This window comes from Nuphar pumila, chromosome 3 (assembly GCF_984573655.1).
Source record: "Nuphar pumila chromosome 3, dmNupPumi1.hap1.1, whole genome shotgun sequence".
NCBI classification, from domain to species: domain Eukaryota; kingdom Viridiplantae; phylum Streptophyta; class Magnoliopsida; order Nymphaeales; family Nymphaeaceae; genus Nuphar; species Nuphar pumila.
Genome location: NC_143251.1, coordinates 10,110,204 through 10,130,517, shown reverse-complemented (window position 1 = coordinate 10,130,517; position 20,314 = coordinate 10,110,204). Strand labels below are relative to the sequence as shown.

Sequence of the window (20,314 nt, the reverse complement as noted above, 5' to 3'; positions counted from 1 at the left end):
CTTAGAACAGAATATCAAAAGTAAAAACTCTAATCCGCAAAATAAAAAACTTACTGGTTTAACAGAAAATTACAGACACTATTCTATAATTTTTGAAAAATAAAAAAGTTTGTTTTTGAAAAACAACAAGTAGAGAGGTCTGTTTCTAAAAATAGCAAAAACAGAAACGTATGTTTTGAATTTTAGAGAGGGCTCAGAAAAGAAATTATAATAAACTCTAGGACTTTCTAGGTAATTTAACTTATAAAACTTATAAAACAAGTTAAAAAAAAAAAGATAATAACAAAAACTGAAGAAGGGACCATCTTAAAAAGGCAGTGGCCTAACTACCTTCCATTCGGTTTCCTAGTGATTTTGAGCTGAAGGCTGCTGAACCCCAGGCTGGGTAATCTCTACCTCTCTTTGGGTTTTACAAACAGTGATCCTTGTTTACTGTTTATTTAACGAAAAAACAAAAACTAGATTGACCTCTTTTTGTTGATTTTCTGTTCTGTTTTTTCGGTCTTAGTAGTGAACTATTTTTACTGCAATGCTCGCAGACCGGTCACTGTTACGAGCATCGACAAGGATGGATCAAGCTGCGGTTTGATACCATTGTAGGAACTTGCAAAAGCGTGGAATTTGGTAGGCTGAAGCGTAGTTACGCTCAAAATCGTCTGGGACAATCCAAACTTGTCAACCTCCTTACACTGCAGTAATTCTCTATAAACCCATTGAATTTGATTTGTGTGAATTCATTTTCAGGATATAAGAGGTTCAAGTTTAGGAGACATCCCTAGTAGAAATTCCTTCAGCCCTATATCTCTTTGTGTTTCGTATGAAACTGCATTTTAAGCATATATTATTATCTGATTAATTTACGTTTAATCTGCCACACGACGTTACACAACCTTCCTTCCTGCCGATTGCAAGTTCAAAAGCTTATGACGTACTTCTTCATTATCCCTTTATCGCACCTTAAGCTGTTTTGAATATTGTTAATGGGTGCAGTGATTTTCTGTGTAAAATACAAACACAGAAAATTGCCAACAGCAACACATGCAGTGGTTGTCTGTGTAAATATTCACTACTTTTGCTACATTGGAAAAAAACCCAAAACATGAACCACGAGCGATTTTGAGAAATCAGAAAATCCTGATAATACACGAGTGCGCAAAATGGGCGCCATAATTATCTGGATCCCAGTGCTTGAATTTATTTAACGTTATAATAGCATATGAAACTGTGGGATCTCTCTCTCTCTCTCTCTCTCTCTCTCTCTCTCTCCGGGATAAGAATGTGAGAGTCCGGCGACGGAAATTACCGGATCGATCGTCTCGTATTCGAATCATGGCAGACATTTGCGACAATGGCAGCAATACCGATCAATCCCACCCTGACCACCATGAAGAAAGCGTCGAGGAAGGTAGCGAAAACCCCGCAGAAACCCTCGAGCCACCGAACCTCATCGATGGTATCACCAATGCCAATCCCAACGAGGGATTCGTCCCATTAGATCCTCCCCTGCGTCAAAAGATCAAGACCCAGATCACTTCCTGCTCTGAAGATGACGAAGAAGAGGAGGAATTCGAAAACGGCGACGAAGACGACGACGAGGAAGAGGATATCGTGACGAATCCCCCTGCAATCGAGAATGAGGAGAAACCCCAACTTCAGGTTTCGCGGGACAATGAGGAAGAGGGGTTGGAAACGAAGCAGGAAGCGGCGGAGCAAGTGACCCCCAAGCCGGAGGAGGAAGAAGACGATGAGGACCAGGAGGAGGAAGGCGGGAGCAAGGGAAAGAGAAGCACCCAGAAGAGGAAACCCTTATCGTCGTTCGGCCCGGGCGGTGCCGAATCGTCGACACCCAAGAAGCCGAAGAAGAAATACAACAGTGTGTGGACGAAATCGGGGTCGAGGAAGTGGTGCAGGAGGCACAAGGCCAACGGGAATCCATCGGAGGAGACGGTTTCGATCACTCCGGTGCAGCGGTTCCCTGACGATGCCCGCGACATGAAGATCTGCCTCTCGAAGGTCTACAAGGCAGAGAAGGTCGAGCTGAGTGAGGACAGATTGAGTGCAGGGAGTTGCAAGGGTTACAGGATGGTGAGGGCAACCAGGGGAGTTGTGGAAGGTGCATGGTACTTCGAAATTAAGGTTGTGAAGTTGGGGCCTACTGGGCATACGAGGTTGGGATGGACTACAGAGAAGGGGGATTCGCAGGCCCCTGTTGGCTATGATGGGAATAGTTATGGGTACAGAGACATTGATGGCACCAAGATTCACAAGGCTGTGAGAGAGAAGTTTGGTGATGGGGGTTATGTGGAGGGTGATGTTATTGGTTGCTATATCAATCTGCCTGAAGGTTCCCTCTACGCGCCAAAGCCACCGCGGTTCGTCTGGCATAAGGGCCAGAGGTACGTCTGTGCGCCGGAGAAGACCGAGGATCCGCCGAAGGCTATCCCTGGTAATGTGTTTCACTGCAGAAACTTGTTTCATATGGTGTTTTCTGGATTGGGTCGGAATGGCATTTGGTAGTTGGAAATTGTATTTGTATATATGCTACTGATGCTCTTGTGTGTTTACCTGTTCTCTTATGTAACTCGGCAAGTTTGTGCCCGTTTATTTAGAATTTTCAGTTATATCTCACATTTTTGTTACTATCTATTCGTGTTTTTGCAAAGCTTGAAGCTCGTTAGTTGGTGAATTGAGTTGTTGTGCTGGCTATTTTATTCTTTAACATCTGCTTGACCTGATCCTCCTGGTGAACGGTTAAATGTTACCAGTTCTATCTTTTGACCAGTTTGTTGTGGCTTTGTTCATATTAAAAAGAAAAAACCATAAGTTCAAAATGGTATAAGTTCTTGATAGGGCAAATAATAATAATTTTGAAGAAGACATGCTAAGAAATTCAATGGGTAAGGAATGTTGTGATTTTGGGGCCCATGCCCAAGATCACACTAGGTAAGAACTGTTATTGATGCAATTAGAGAACACAAACAATCATAATAAAACCATTAAAGAAGCAAATAACTGCAAGACAGGAGGATTTTACGTCGATCGGCAAAACTGCCTACATCCATAGAGAGTATTGAGAGCCTTTATTAATATAATCAATCACTGATACAATAGAGAATAAATAAAGCCACAAACAAGCCCACCAAGAAGATCAATGTGTGCCACCAAGATCTTCCTTTTCATCACCAAGAAGAAGCTGCTGTACCCCTCTCTTTGTCCTTCAACCACTTCTCTCAATACCTAAGAGAATCCCAAGCACCAAGAGCCACCACTAGAGAGCCAAAGAGATATACACACTCTCAACCCCTTATAAGAGCCTCGTGTCACCAAGAGAGCCACCACTAGAGAGCCAATGTACTATTGTAAACCAGTACATGAGCTAATTATGAAATCTGAAAATCTTTGGTTTGAGAACAAGGAAAAGATCACATTAGTGAAAGGAAGATAATGATCCAAGATTGGCAAGTAAACTCTTCTCATTATCTTATTGTTGTATTTGATTTTATTGGCACCATTTACAGCCACTACTGACTTTAGTACAATTGATCTGATTTTTCATTGTCTTATAGGAGACATCCTAAATCATAAAGCTCCTAGGAGGGATACTTAGTTAACTAAACTGGTTTCTTGGCATGCCTCTTTGATCAAATCTGTCTTGGGCAACATATTGTGTCTTGTTAGTATAGCTAATTTTTGATTGGTAAGTCATCATACATTGTGTCAGGCTTCTCCCATAGTATCTTCTCCATCTTATTTCTCCACTTTCTCGAATCCATCTACTTGAGCATCGCACCAAGACTGACTAGGTCTAATGATAGATTGATTGTGCGAAAAATGGAAATTCCTTTATATTTGACAAGGTTTTCATGACCTGTCCTCAAATATTCAGATTGAGGATATATTTGTGTACACTGGAATCAACTATGCCCTCCGAGTTGGGAATAAGGCTGATCACATAGTAACTGATCATCTGGTGGATCACAAAATGGCAGAATTTATGCCTACTTTGACCTTCTGGGAACATGTGAGAAGTTATCACATTTATAGGTAGAACCATTTTAGGATAGTCAGCAAATGTTATCAATACAGTATTTAGCACCTTTGAGTTTCGAGCATATATCGAAGAAATTTTGTATCCATTATGGTGTAATGTTGTTGATGAATGTCGTTAATTTCCTAATAAAATTTTTAGTGTCTTTTTGTCATGCTGGTTAGCTCCATATTTGGGCAATCTATTCAGATACCATCTCCATTTTTCGTCAGATTGGTTAGTGATAATACTTTCAGATTGCTTCTTGCATTATCATGAGCATTTTCCTGTCTAATGCATCACATGGCTATGGTTGATACATGGTCTGAGGTACAGTCCAGAAACAAACAATCCATGTCTGATTTGAGGGGAAAAAGTTGCACAAGGATAACAAAGCCAAATTGTTCTTCGGAGTTTTCTGCATTTTTTTCTGGTGGATTTTATTAATGCTAATTCGTTTTTTATTATACTCAAACTTTTTTTTCTTAATTTGCATTGTATGTTTTTTATGTTTTGGATGTTCCTACTAGCTGATAGAACTTCTGGTTGAAACCTTAACCACATATTTTCCCAAACTCTTTTTAAGAAATTGTGTGTGGTCCCCTTTGCATCAATTAACATTTGTTGTAGGAATGAGATTCCTTTTCCGCCTGTTTAAAAAAATCCATTCTTCATCATGTGCAGATGTTTCAAATTATCTGATGGTTTATTCACTCCCACCATTTAGGCAAGTGGGAGGCATGCAGCTCGAGCTTGCTCAAGCTCCCACATTCAGGCTCATAAGCCAAACTATTAGAATGTGGAATATGGATTGGATATGGATCCGATATCGGATCCATATCCATCCACGAGTTTTGCTTTAGTTGTATTATAATGTAACATGTGTTACTTGTAAGGGGCAATTTTGTCCCTGTAAAAGATAATTGTAACCCTATACTAATGAAGCACTAGCGCAGCAATCAAGACACTTTTGGGCTGCCGATTTCTCAAGAAAGGTTCTCTCTCTCTCCTTTTCTCTCTCTCTCTCTCACGTGTTTTCACATGGTATCAAAGCACGCTGTATTCCTGGGTGAAAAAGGATCTTCCTCAGGGACGTGAACAGCCAAATCCTATTCCTCGACATCAGTTCACATGCACTAGCCAAGATCTGCTGCAGCAAAAGCCGAGTTCTCCTCGTTCCTTTCAGAACTCGTGAATCTGGTCTTCCTCAGCAACGTGAATTAGTTCACGTGAATCAGGTTCTCCTCGTTCCTATTCCCCTATTCATTTCTATCAGCGTCTGTTACCTGATTTGTCTCCTTCAACTTTTCTTTTCCAGCAACTGGTTTGTCTCCTTCACTCAAAAGGGGGCCGAGTTCTTCTTATTCCTCGTGATTTCACCTTCTCTTCTTTTCTTAATTCTCATACAGCAACTGCTGTATTTTTTTTTATTATTCCTCTTAATCCACACACAACAACTGCACTTCATCTTCTTTTCTTAATTCACATACAACAACTGCTGTATTTTTTATTATTCCTATTAATCCACACACAGCAACTGCTGTAGTTTTCCTTATTCGTCTTAATTCACACACAGCAACTGCAGGTCACTTCTTCCAGCAACTGCAGGTCACTTCTTCTTCCTCATTCATTCACAGTTTACACAAAAAGGCTGAATTCGTTTCTTCTGGTACCAATTTCTGTCATAAGCTGCGTCACTCTATTCTTTGTTTTCAGCCACATTTCTGTCATAAGCCTACAAATGGATTCTTCAGGCAATTCTAGTCTTTCCTCCAACTTCCTGGGGCGGCTGGTTTCGGAAAAACTGAATACAAATAACTATTTGACTTGGAAAAGGCAGATTACCCCTTTTATTCGCAGTCAAGATCTTTCAGGTCACTTGGATGGCTCCACTCAAATACCTTCGGAATTTGTTACCACCGAAGAAAAAGGGGATGGAGCAATGTCAAGCACCATTCGCAATCCTGTATTTACTGCTTGGATGAAACATGATCAGGCTCTCGTCGCATATATCACTTCCACACTGTCGCAAGAAGTTTTGGTTTCTATCTCGGATGATTGCACATCCAAAGTATTGTGGGAAACTTTAGCTCAAACCTACTCTCAGATATCAGAGGCTAAGGTGCTGTTTCTCAAGCGTGAATTTCAGCTTTTAAAGAAGGGAGCAATGACCATTATTGAATTTTTAAATCAAGTCAAAAGCATCACAAATCAATTAGCCCTTGTTGGATATCCAGTGTCCGACAAAGAAAAGGTGCAACAAACACTGAATGCCCTGGGATCAGAGTATCATGTACTTGTCACTTCTTTATTATGCTTGCCTTCGTTGCCCAGTTTGAGGAATTACGTGCTAAACTCTTCCAATACGAGATGTCTTTGAAAAGCATATCTGATGCTTCAGAAGGGCAATCATCTACGCATGAGATTCTTGTCACAGGGATGTTTGCTGATCGTACACGGGGAGGGCGTGGCAGAGGCAAGGGAAATCCAATCCAGGGTGAACGTGGGATACTACCTACACCAAATTCTAATGCCAATTTTTCAAAGAATGTTCCCACATGCTATCAGTGCAACAAGCGAGGTCATATCAAGGCCAACTGCTGGTTCAACCCACAAAATCGGAATAGAATGCAAAACACCAGAAATGTTGGAACATCAGGAACTGCAGGTACGTTCCGAGTCAGTGAAGATGCTAAGGATCTCCTTCTGTATGCTATGGCCAACTTGAATCTGAAGCAAAATGATGATGGAATATGGTATGTTGACTCTGGGGCAGCAACCCATGTCACTGGTAATGCAGGTAAGTTCTCTACTCTGACTCCCTATTTTGGAAAATCTAATATTGTAACCGGAGATGGAACTCACCACCCTATTTCGAACATAGGCAATGTCGTCATTCCTTTGTCTAACTTATCTATTCCTTTATCTGATGTTGTTCATGCACCAAATATAAAGAAAAATATTGTATCTGTTTCCAAGCTTGTGGATTCTACCAATTCTTTTGTGGAATTTACTCCTACTTCTGCCTTTGTCAAGGATCTTCAAACGAAGGAGATGTTCGCTAAAGAAGAGCGACGTGGAGACATGTATGTCTTTAATGAAGATCCAGCCTCCAGTGTCCTGAAGCCCCAGTCTGATCTCGTCTCCAAAAGTGTCCTAAGTACATCCAAATGTAATAAGTCAGATCTCTGGCATTCTCGTCTTGGTCATTGTAGTCAAGTATTTATTGAAAAGTTAGTGTCAAATGGTCTTCTTTCGGAGTCTGTTTCACCTTTATTGAGGAATAAAATATGTCCCAATTGTCAGGTCTGCAAAAGTCATGTACTTCTCTTTCATCAAATAAATAAAAGAGCTTCTATACCCTTTGAGATAATATGTTCAGATGTTTGGGGCCCAGCTCCTAATCCTTCCTCTTCTGGAAGTAAATATTATGTATCCTTTATTGACAGTTTCTCTCGTTTTACCTGGATATTCTTTATGAAACACAAATCAGAGGTCTTTTCCATTTTCCGTCACTTTCATGCTTATGTTAAAAATCAATTCTCTCAAAATATCCAAATTCTCCAATGTGATGGAGGTGGTGAGTATTCCTCTAAAGAATTTTTAGATTTTCTCCAAGATAATGGGATGCATCATAGAGTTTCTTGCCCGTACACTCCACAACAAAATGGAATTGCTGAACGTAAACACAGACATATTGTGGAAAGTGCAATGAGTATGATGCATGGGAGTAACTTACCCATTAGTCTTTGGTCTGAAGCCTTTCACACTGCCACTCATGTGATAAACCGCCTTCCTATGCCTATTATTGAAAATCAATCTCCCTATTATGTTTTCTTTGGTGCACATCCCGATTATAATGAGTTACGAGTTTTTGGATGCACATGTTATGTTCATATTGACAAATCCATGAGGACTAAATTCCAAGACAAAGCCTCTATATGCCAATTTGTAGGTTATGCAGATGAACACAAGGGTTACAGATGCTATGATCCTGCCAATAAGAAGATTAGAATTTTCAGAAATGTTGTTTTTGATGAAAATAATTTTCTGGGAAAAGAAACAGATGCCAATCGTGAACCTACTGGTTCAGTTGCTAATTGGTATGATCCATGGCTTAGTGCTGAACTTATTTCACATGCTGCCGAGCATATTATTCTGTCTCCTGAAAGCATACATGGTGAGACAGTTTCAGATGATGCATCACAAGCAGAGTGTCTAAGATACAAAGGAAATGTGTATATCAGGAGATCTAGAGAGCAAACGACTGTACCTGCTGAAGAACACACTGCATTGTCTAATGACAGAGAAGCACCAAGAAGATCAGGCAGGATAAGGCATCCTATTGAAAAGTGGGTTAGTTATGACAACTTTTCTATGGACTTTCAGATCTTTCTATCCCAGATTGAAAAACACGATGAACCACTTGGTTTTCATCAAGCTATCCAATCCAACAAATGGATTGAAGCGATGAATGAGGAGATCGAGGCACTTCATGAATGTCAAACATGGGAGATAGTTGGCCGTCCTCCAGACAAAAATGTTGTTGGTTCCAAATGGGTTTATAAAATTAAATATAAACCGGATGGTAGCATTGAACGATACAAGGCGCGTCTTGTGGCCAAGGGTTTCACTCAAGAATATGGTCAGGATTATGATGCGACATTCAGCCCAGTGGTGAGAATGGGAACTATTCGCATTATACTTGGCCTGGCAATTGAACATGGGTGGATCCTCAGTCAGCTTGATGTTAAGAATGCATTCCTTCATGGGGACTTAAAGGAAGAGGTCTATATGGAGCAACCTCAAGGTTATGCAGAGGGAAGCCCAAAAGAATATGTATGCAAGTTAACCAGAGCTTTGTATGGATTGAAGCAAGCTTCTAGGTCATGGTTTGAAAGCTTTTCCTTAGAAATCCACAAACATGGTTTCTTTCGTTCCCAACTTGACCATTCTCTGTTCATATATAGGAACGATACCACTGTGGTTTTTTTACTCATATATGTTGATGATATTGTTATCACTGGTAATGCTTCAGACCACATTCAACGAATTAAAGTTCTATTGAGTATGCGGTTCAAAATGAAAGACCTTCGGGAGCTGAGATATTTTCTTGGAGTAGAGGTAGATAGACAGAGTGATAAAATGTCATTAACTCAACATAAATACACTCTTGATCTTCTAGCTAAAGCAGGAATGACAGATTGTAAACCTCTACTCACACCCAGTGTTGTTAATCAAAGACTCAGTTATATCCTGATGCTGTCAAGTATCGAAGTTTAGTAGGTATGTTACAATACCTTACCTTTACTAGACCAGACATTGTGTATTATGTCAATCAAGTATCTCAATTCATGCATGAACCAAAGACTGGTCACATGGATGCTGTCAAACGCATCCTTCGCTATCTAAAAGGAACGGTGGGTGATGGACTCACATATACTCAATCTTCATGGAAATCACCAAAACATGACATACTAGCCTATACAGATGCAGACTGGGCAGGGGATCCAGATGAGAGAAGGTCTGTTTCATGATACTGTGTTTTCATTGGGAGAAATCTTGTCTCATGGAGTAGCAGAAAACAGAAGGCTGTGGCAAGATCCAGCACAGAGGCAGAGTATAGATCTATGGCAGCTACCACAGCAGAAGTGACCTGGATTAGGCATCTTCTTACAAAGATGGGAGAGGATATCTCAAATTCGACACTTATGTGTGATAATAGAAATGCTATACAAATTGCATTCAATCCTGTTCATCACAGTCGGACTAAACATATTGAAATCGATCAACATTTCATCAGACAAAAGATAGCCGACAAAGAGATTGAACCAGTTTATGTGCCTTCAGAAGACCAAGTTGCCAATATGTTTACAAAAGGTCTTACTAGTCATCGTTTCTGGTATCTGAAGAACAAGTTGCACATGGTTCAACCCCATGCACAACTTGAGGGAGGGTATTAGAATGTGGAATATGGATTGGATATGGATCCGATATTGGATCCATATCCATCCACGAGTTTTGCTTTAGTTGTATTATAATGTAACATGTGTTACTTATAAGGGGCAATTTTGTCCCTGTAAAAGATAATTGTAACCCTATACTAATGAAGCACTAGCGCAACAATCAAGACACTTTTGGGCTGCCGATTTCTCAAGAAAGGTTCTCTCTCTCTCCTTTTCTCTCTCTCTCTCTCTCTCACGTGTTTTCACACAAACTCAACCCTGAACTTTGAGGTTGTTGAGAGAGAGAGAGAGAGAGAGAGAGAGAGAGAGAGATGCTTGAGCTCATATTCTAGCATTCTGGCAAGCAACCTCAAAAGTTCAGGATTGAGTTTGGCTTATGAGCGTGAATGTGGGAGCTTTGAGCAAGCTCGAGCTGCATGCCTCCCAGTTACCTAATTGCCTTGTTTACTAGCTCTAGTCGAATTATTTTTGTCATAGTCTGCCCTAATTGCTAGTTGTGTGACCATAGGTTCTGATTGTGTTGCTTCTCACATGAAGGTCTGGTAATAAGTCATATATATGCATCAATAATGACACAATTTCACTCTCTAGGGGAGCATCAGTTTAGTTTGTCAATGTAAATTGCACTCCATGCTAGATAAGTTGCTGCATGGGGCGTGGTCTAACATTGTGCTGAGAATCTGACAATGAATGAATAAGGTGTGGCTCTTATAAGAAGATAATTCTGGCTAGCAAATTATGTTCGTCTTTTTTGATGATTTTTTTTATGAACAAATTATGTTTGCCTTATATTAGCACATTATGTTCACTTGCATTCTGGCGCTTGGAACTGATTTGTGCAGGCAGCCAGATAATTTTCTTCCGAAATGGCATATGTCAAGGTGTTGCATTTACTGATTTGAATGGCGGAAGGTACTACCCGGCAGCCTCGATGTACACTCTTCCAAACCAACCCAACTGTGTGGTGCACTTCAACTTTGGTCCTGATTTTGATTGTTTGCCTCAAGATTTTGAGGGTCGTCCAGTTCCATTGCCCATGATTGATGCTCCATACCATGGGTTCGATAGCCAAGTAATGGAGAATGGAGATCATCCTCCTGAAAATGGTCAATCTGAGAAGAAAACTTGAATGTAAGACATGCTCCGTATCAGAAACCTTTTTTTCAATCAATACATGCTTGAAAACAATTTTGTTAGTGGCAAAGCTTATTGATTAAGGTATTCTCCCGTGTTGCTTTATAGGTTGATGCGGGACCTCTTAGCCTTGCACCTCTATTATTCAAGGCTACCTTCAAGTGTATGTTCATCAAGAGTAACAAAGAAAGATAATAGAGTAAAATTTGATAAGTCAAATTCCAATGGAGCTGGAATCAGGGATCAAACATTGAACAGGGCTGATGCGGAGTCCTACCAGGCTTATATCTCGATTGATATTGGGAACACCAGGATTGGGGTTTGCTGTGGTAATCTGGTGGGAATTCCCATTGTGCGGACAGCCTTAGGGTATGGTTGGACGTGTCTGTCATGCTCAAGCAGGGCTGAGTCCCAAGTCTGCCAAAATTCTGATGTGTCTTCTGGAGTCTATTGGACATGAGCAAGTAGGAATTTATTTTTAATTTAACCAAAACCTTAGTCTCATGGAAAGTTTGTTGCTTATTTCATTATTATCTTGATGGATAGTTTATTAGATATTCCATGACTAGCATTGATACATTTTGGAGTGAAGACCAAAGCGAACTGCTAGCTGTCTGTAAAGGTTTAACAGCACTTTTCTGAGTTGCACCATCTTCATTAAATTATCAAAGTAGCAGGTGACTTGTTGAACAAGGAAACAGTTCACTGGTTTCTTGTTTTGTTAGATTCATGTTATGACTACAGTTTATTAAGTTGGCATGTGGAATTGGAGGCACTCTGGGCGGAGTTGGTAGGAGCTGTCAGTGCACGTATCCATGTGGTGGGACGTTGCAGGTTCAAAACCACAGTGGTACGATTGAATAATAACTGGTGGGGTCTGCCTAACCCCAGCTTGCCTTTCGAAAAAAAAAGAATTTGATAACTGCATCATGAAGTATCGAACCTACAAAAATTGGAGACTTAGTTTAAATTGGTGAGCTGGGAGTTGGGATAGCAGTTGGAGATTTGGGTTTAAACTTGGTCAAAGCACTATGATGGTGATTGTTTGAGCGAATGACGTTGAGAAGGTAGTTTATGGAAATGAGAAAGAAGGTGAGATGGTCTTTCATCTGTGTTTGCACTCAAAATTGGATTTGGTAACTACCACATCCATGAGGGATAGCTGCCAATTGTAGGAATTGACAGCTTCCACTTTTTCAATCGCACAAACTCCATCCGACTCCCATCTCCCAAATGGGCCCTTACTGCCCTCAATGGAAATGACTATTTTGTCCACAGGAAACGTAAGGTTTATCCTAGCACTTACAGGAGGTAAGACCTGGGCTGGAGCGAATGGATTTGAATGTTGAACCCATTATAGTTATGGTTAAGAAGATCTGAGTCTGGATTTGGATCTGAGTTGGCATGAGAATCAGATCCATGTTTAGGTCTAGGCTTCACTTGATGGAGCTGAACCCAGGAAAATGCGTTTGATCTTGTTGGGGTTGTACTTAGGGGCGGTGCTACATATTCGTTAGGTTGGGAAAGTGCCCACCCTGATCCGGAAATCCCCAACAAGGAGGTCTGGGTCAGACTGGGTAGTACCCATCCTAACCATAATGCTGTGCCCTCACCTCTCTCCCCCTACCAACCACCCAGCTCTATGGAATGTTAAGGATTATTTGTTCTTCTTGAAGTTCCTCAGGAGTTTCTCTTAAGTGCACATTGTCCACATGGACGCTACCAGCTTGAGACCACAAGTGAAAATGACATTGCCAGAACTTGTGAGGTAATATTTTCATTTTTTCCTCAGTAAATTAGTTCACTTTGAAGTGATAATTGATTTTCTTTAATACCTAACATAATGCATCAAAGGTTTCTTGAAGAACCATAGAAGCAGGCTCCTTTGAGAATCATTACGAGCCCCACCACGTTCGGTTGGATCATTCTGATTTACTTTCTCAATTGAATGAGAAAGTGAATCTGATTTATATAAGCAGCCAAACATAAAAAGTTATGCTGTGATAAACTGAATCTCATTTGCCTTTGCAAATGAGTCACTTTCTAATTTGCTTGAGCTTCAAAATCACGAGACCCCATGTGCGAATCTCAAGCAAATTAGAAAGTGATTCTGAATGATGTTTTTTGAAAGGAGCAGCAGAACGTACAAGATGTTCTATTCTTTCATAAAAATGCATTCTCTCAAGAAATATTGATAGTAAATGAGAAGATTGTTTGGAAAGGAAAACTATACACAAACAAAAACCATATCTTGAAACAGGTGCACATCTGTCACACGGAAACTCCATTTTCGCCCCCGTATCGTGTATCCTTATATACTAGTCTGTATCCGCAGCAATATCCATGTGACATAGGAAGGCAAAAGGAAACATATGAGAGAAAGAGAGGTGGCTCATCCAATAGTTAGCACAAGATCTTTCAGATGAGCAATGAGACATTGTAAGGCCAGAAAAAGCCCCCTTGAACCTTTCATATAACTTCTCCAAAGACGAGCTAGTCTAGAGACAGATATGATCAGAACGAGGGTTTCCTGCCACCAAATAATGGCACAGGCCGGATGTTGAGATATGTTGCAGAAGCGAGATAAGCACAGCTTACTGTAAGATACAATTTAAACCAGGGAGATGAGTAGGTTAGAAATGTACATATACCGGTTAGTGTAATGACAAAAATGAAATTTGTCAAGCACCTAAACCATGCTTTGCTGCGGGAAGTGACCCTTGGCATGAAACTCCGAAAGTAGGTTGTCCTGCTGGAATATGTTGATCAACCAAACAGCAGCTTCAGGCTCTGATGATGGAATTTCATGGAGTGGAATACGGTGAACATAAACATGAACTTCAGAAGGATCCACACCAAAGACATTATCCATGACAGATGGGCACCCCTGCTTGTAACCGATAGTTACATCATAAACTGCAGCCATCCATTCACTAATTAGGCTAAGAAATTACTGTCATGCAAGAATAATCATTCAAAATCTTAATGTGGCATAGAGTTCAAGCAGTTATAGTTTTACTTGTTATTTACTTTGTTTTTTTATGTTGAGCCATGATCTGTTCATTTCACTGATGCACAACACAGTATTATTGGTAGCGATAGGTAACCCACCCAAAATATACTACCATTGACGTTTGGTATGCCACAAAGGCAGCAATACCCAGCAGAATAACATTTAGTCAAAATGTCTCTTCTCAATAATGCAGAAAGATTAATCAACTCGATGAAGATAAATATATTCCAACATATAAAACAGGAGAGTTGCAGCAGTGATGCCGGAAACATCTGATCACATCCCTAAAAGTGGTGCCAAACTGGTGAGAAAAGCCGCATACAAAAGCAACAAACTGAAAACGCATGTGATGATTTTCTTTGTTGGTTCATATCGCCGACCCCAATTGTTTTGGGATGAAGGCGTAGTTGTTGTTGTTGTACTGACTCGTCTAACTGGAAAAAGCTTTTCCAATGGCTTTACTTTAAGTTCCTTAAAATGTGATAAATGAATTCTGCATGAGGCAAAACAGAAACAATAATATAATAGCCAACAAAAAAACATCAGGAAAAATACTCTCCTTGTTCCAAGATCATGATTTTGATTTCTAGAAGCAAGGCAAACTACATGTCAGTGGAAATGTATCCTTTTCCTCAATTAGTCCACTTCAATGCAAAAGACTCATTCCCAAACCCTTGATGTAATTTTTCATATTCTCTTTCAATCTACAAATTTACTATTTGTTGTTCCCCATGATTCATGATGCCTATATTAACTTTCATTCCTTAGAGATAATATGTGATCTTTGGAACCCAGACATTGTAACAAACTAACCAAACATTTGGCAATGTCTTTAACGCCTAGCATACTATCTTTAGCCAACATACCTTCAATTATTCTTAAGTTAGAATTCCCAATGTGTTTTGTCATGTTCATGACAACATCTTGGAAGACTGCTCCTAGCACATCTAGGGTTGTTATGGTTCAGACTGACTCTAATCTGATTTCACACACATATAAGACCATAAAGCACAAAAAAATTAGAAATACTCAAGCAACAGCTTTAACAGATTGATTCATGGTAAACCACGGACAAAAAGAAAATAGAAGGCATGCATGCATACACATAACAGAAAACAGAAGAAAGCAGGGACAAGCAAGATGGCTATTGCATAAAAAATTCACATTCTATCAGAGAAAATATAAGTTACAATAACAACCATGGCTACTTGTCCAGAGTTTTGCCACATTTTTGATGCATCCTTCATCAAATTGCTACAGTATATGAATAAATGAAACGGTTGAAATAACACTGTAGCCCATGTGCACATAGGTATCTTATATTTTTTCCAGATAACTGTTCATCCATAATGCTGATAACAGATAATTATTTAACCCAGAATGCAGATAATTATACTGATTTATATGATAAATGAAACAAAGGTTCAAAGAAATGCAACCTGCATCTAAGGAATTCCGAAGCACCTCCAGGCAGACAGTGAAACCCTTTGTTTTTGGAAGAAGCACTTGTTTCAATATGGCAAACCATTCTCCTTTGCAAACTTTTGTCTCCTTAAGCACTTCCGCTCACTGACAATGTAATCAAGAAGAAATTATCAATATGGATGGTGGAGATGCCTACATAACGGGAACCAGTTTTGACTATACTTTATACATTTGATGGTGGCGCATGGCATATTTCACTAACCTATAAAGTCAAAAAGAGAAGCTGAAAAAGGGTCCGTGATGATTAAAAAAAAAAAGGATAGAAAATGACGATATTTAGGCAAATCCTCATATATATATATATACCTCACAATCTTGAAAAGAACTGATGAATTACTCTAAAAAAATATGAAGAGAAAAATATTAAGCCACCTAAGTTATAACTTATAAGCATTTCAAAGTCTCTGTTTCAAAAGGAGAGAATTAGAACTGGTTACCAACGCATCACACGCCTGGCCCATACATAACTATGGCCACTAGATATGAACATCTGAACATGGTCACTGATAATATAAGCACCTCATCAACAAATTACCAAACCATTTGAAAACTAAATAGAGAAAAAAATCTACCCAACCACAAGGAATGGTCTTAATAGCAATGAGAACATTTGTAAACCCCAGTTACAGAAGAGCATTCAAATGTACCAACAAAAGCAACCAAAAAACACCGACAAGCGATTACTCAAAGGATGAGTTGCCTGAAAATCGATTATGGGAGTAATTAACCAGTAGTCCAGACCAATGCAGGTAGAATTCCCTGCAAGCATATGGGCAGGCACAGCTTCCATCTAGAGATAAAAACATCAGTTCTAAAGATCAACCCTGAGGCCATACTATGTGCCGAATACTGATACATCAGCACCCAGAGAAGCACTAGCGCGTAAGCACGCACATGGTATCCGATAAATTATGTAAAATGCTATGAAACATTGCAAGCCAAAAACCAGACAAGGATAAACTTTGAACATGAGAAGTAATTACGTGTAATCAGTTCCCTCATGGAAAACAACAAGCCAAAGGGGATCCTGCGGATCACCAAAAGTTGAAAGCATTTGACACATCATCTGTTCATCATTTTCCCACTTTCTTTGCACCGGGAAAAATTCAAGAATGTGGAAACCCTAGCCAAATATTGGCAGTTTCACCAAGCTGCTCTTAAGTATATACTTAATATACCCAAGGCACGCTTTTCTTTTTGCAAAATCCCTTAAGTACATCCAGTCAACCTCAGTTCTATGGTTACAAAGAAGCAGGACCCGCTCACCCGGAGGAACCATCTCTCCAGACCAAACAACTCTCGTCTTGTTTATTTTCTCAAATAGAGAAGGCTATAATGCCAACCACTTGCCAAAAAAAAAGGATGTTGCCTTCCTGCTATAATGCACACTGAATAGTCTCAACAGGACAGCAGTGAAAAAGCTCAAGTAAACCAACAGCATAAATGCTGTTGAAAGTAGAATGACCAGGCATATAAGACCCCTTGGAATCCTAAAAAGAGATAAAGGTCTGTGTCTAGGACAATGACCAGGCATTGGATCACCAATGCTCTCACTAAAAATTGGCAGCTTAGTCACTCCCAATGCTGCAGTTGAAACCTGCAGAAGCCTACAATATAAGGCAAAATGGCTGCAAGATATAAGAATTTTGAATTGGAAATACTATACTTAAGAGTTTTTCAAATGTTGGCTTTCTCATAAAACATAAAATTTCAGCAGAATGGTAGTCATTTGATGCATGTAAGGCATGAGGCACAACCCAATGATTCATTTTGATGGGATGCATGAACTTGAAACCATATTAGATACAATATCAGATAAATTTATTAAATTATAAAGTTATCACAGTTGGGATTATATTACATTTACATGATTTCTAATTAAAAAATCGAGTAGAATCAGATTTTATTTCCAGTAGAGAAAGAATATCCTGTATCGAGTCAACAAGGATCAGACTAAATTTCCTCTGTAATTCATACAGGCTAGCAAGTAACGTGTAGTAACTCTCCAACACCAAACATGCCAATCTCCGGAAAATCGATTTCCGGCGACACCAAAAGGAGCTTGCCCCTTTTCGCGGCACCCAGCGAATCAGGAAAAATATTTAGCGGATTGAGGAAGAAAACCCACGATTTTTTTTCATACATTAAACGAAGAAACACATGAAAATCGAGAACGTCAAACATGACCTAACTCACCGGGTTCCTCTGTAGAACACTCGTGCTCGCCGGAGAGAGAGAGAGCCGAAAGAAGATTAACATTACCACTCGTGAAAATCAACAAAATGTTGAACCCATGAACCGAACAAGATAGAAAACAAAAATAAAATATAAAAAATAAGAAGCTAAAGAAAAAGAAACTACAGACAGCAACAGACAACAAAGTCAAGCTCAACCAGGATCCGCTGGATTAGAAGGAACCACTGAGGTGAACGTTGATAGAGGGAAGGAGAGGTCATGCATACTTAGAATCACATATACATCAACCAGGATTTTAATCACATATACATCAACCAGGATTTTATGGGCAAGATTATTAAGTATGATCGGAATTAGAGAGAGAGAATATGTGAGTTTTTCAGCCGGATCCAGGTCCATCCACAAAGAAGAATAGAGACAAATAAGATTTATAGTGCTATGATCTATTTGAATCCAAATTAAGTTCATTAATTTTTAGTTGTGTATGGATTTCGTATCTATACAAAATCCATTGAAGGATTAATTTTTAATCAAGTTTAAATAGTTTTGTTTAGCGGGTCACCAGCGTGGCCAGCTTGGTGGTTGCGAAGGTGTTGAGTTGAAGGCTCCGACATACGAGTGTATGCTTAGCTTTCAAAGGTGGGTCGCTTAGAGCTGGTTTGCATGGTCATGGAAACGGTGTGCGTTTTTGTGAGGCCCACAATTGACAAAACAATTTGGGGCTCCTCTTTCCGCGCAAAAAGGCCTCCAGATTCAATGCTGCACCCCCCTTTCCGCGAAAAGTGTTTCTGTGAAATGGTCCGATTCTCTTTCCTTGGAAGAGGTGGCACGGCTTCATCTTATGCGTCATGCAAATGCTGCCCCGCCCACGGGAACGCTTTCCGCGGAAAGGGGGTCGAGCATTGAATCTGGGGCTCGCAGAAACGCACTTCCATCGATGCGTTTCCACAAAAATGGCCCATTTTCCATGCAAACGGCCATCGGGGGATTCACTCGAGGGTTTTCCCTCGCTTCGGTGTGGGTTCTTGGTCATCAAAAAAAAAAAGATGAATGGCTATTCTAAACTTGATTCATTCTTATTCTTATCTTCTCTAAACTCCTTTTTTTTTTTTTTAAGACACGCTGGGGTTAGGCAGACTTCCATCAGTTATTATTCAAACGTACCACAGGGTTTTGAACCTGAAGAGACATGCACTGACAACTCCTACCAACCTCTTTTAAACTCTTTTTCTTCATAGTTTAATAACTTAGGCGTAGTTTGGATCCTGTATATCTATGTGAATCGGACAATAGATTTGCATCAAGTGGTAACACCACTCGACGATTGCGACGGCGTCCAGTTCAAAGAGTGAACTCGTAGAATCTATGAAAACGCATTGAGCATTTTAATCAAAACATGCAAGATTTGCAGAAAGTACTTGATTGCATTAAGAAAAAAAGTTTTTGTGGAAAAGATTGATGTGTTGAATCAACAATTTGACGCAATGGTTCTGTTGTATACACGAATGAGCCCAGGCCAAGCTGGAGTAGCCCTAACTCATTGTGCACCCCTAGTATTTATAGACTTTTTTTTATCTACTATATTATTTATAAATTAAATTTCAATCATATTAATCAACCAATCGTTTTACTCGCAGAGAATTAAAGCTTGGACGAATGTAATTTGTAGCGATACTTATAGAAAAAAAAGGGGATGTGAAGAAAGCATCAACTATCCAACGTCAATTTCAATCTTTATCACGTTTCAAGAAAAGTATCTGCAATAAAATCACAAAAATATGAAACTCTTTCCGACGCCACACGTGGAAAGCCTACTAGCAAGGATTTATCTTCAAATTCACTCCTGAGTCACAGAATAGAAAAAAAAGGCAAGACGAAACCGAACCTTTATAAAGGGGTTCTGGCAGGAAACTGGGGTCGCGATGCTTCGTTCCCTCCCGAAGTTTTGAAAATCCCTCTGCGCGTTGAGACATTTTACCACCAAACTCTTACCCCAACAATGGACGCTGGATCCGGTGAGTACCGTCTCAGTTGCGAGCTCAGAGGCCACGAAGCCGACGTAAGTGCTCTCCCATCTCTCTTCCTTTTCCTTCCTTCCTGTTCTGTCTTCTCCACCGCTGGCCGACTGCGTTCGCATTGATTCTCAATTCATCGCATAATTAGATCCATTATCATCGCCCTTTACGTATCCAAGACTCTTTAAACGATGCTAATTTCTTGTTTCCTCGTTTGGATTAAATTCGGCATTCTTGGTTCCTGCTTGTTTCCTCATTGATTTCGGCCGTCGATCTTAGAATTAGTGCCAAATTCATGGTATATTGGTAGATAATATTGTGAATAGGGTCTTTTCCACACTATTTGGGTGCGTTCTCTTTTGGAAAGTGGATGGATAGTTGATGTAAACCAAGAGGGTAACTTGGCTCGAGCTACCCACACTAAGAATTATGAGAAATAGATATAGAAATGCAAGAAATAACTAAAAAAATGCAGGAA

The 20,314-nt window shown here is 39.8% G+C and overlaps 2 protein-coding genes and 1 pseudogene across 2 annotated transcripts in view; 2 read left to right on the top strand and 1 right to left on the bottom strand.

The window, feature by feature from the left end:
* Positions 1-1,274: 1,274 nt before the first annotated feature.
* Positions 1,275-11,857, top strand: LOC149841912 (protein TRAUCO-like). The gene is made up of 3 exons (XM_090001212.1): positions 1,275-2,446; positions 10,836-11,124; positions 11,236-11,857. The coding sequence occupies exons 1-2, from the start codon at positions 1,330-1,332 to the stop codon at positions 11,120-11,122; spliced, it is 1,404 nt and encodes a 467-aa protein (XP_089857338.1). The 5' UTR covers positions 1,275-1,329; the 3' UTR covers positions 11,123-11,124; positions 11,236-11,857.
* A 1,784-nt stretch (positions 11,858-13,641) lies between these two features.
* On the bottom strand, positions 13,642-18,802 carry LOC149841911 (putative 1-acyl-sn-glycerol-3-phosphate acyltransferase 5; annotated as a pseudogene).
* Positions 18,803-19,740: 938 nt separating this feature from the next.
* The window catches only part of LOC149841910 (uncharacterized), a 112,603-nt gene continuing 112,029 nt past the window's right edge, over positions 19,741-20,314 (top strand). Inside the window, exon 1 of the mRNA XM_089998772.1 lies at positions 19,741-19,880. Coding sequence (XP_089854898.1) covers positions 19,821-19,880 — 60 coding nt within the window. The 5' untranslated portion in view covers positions 19,741-19,820. The remainder of the gene's footprint in view (positions 19,881-20,314) is intronic.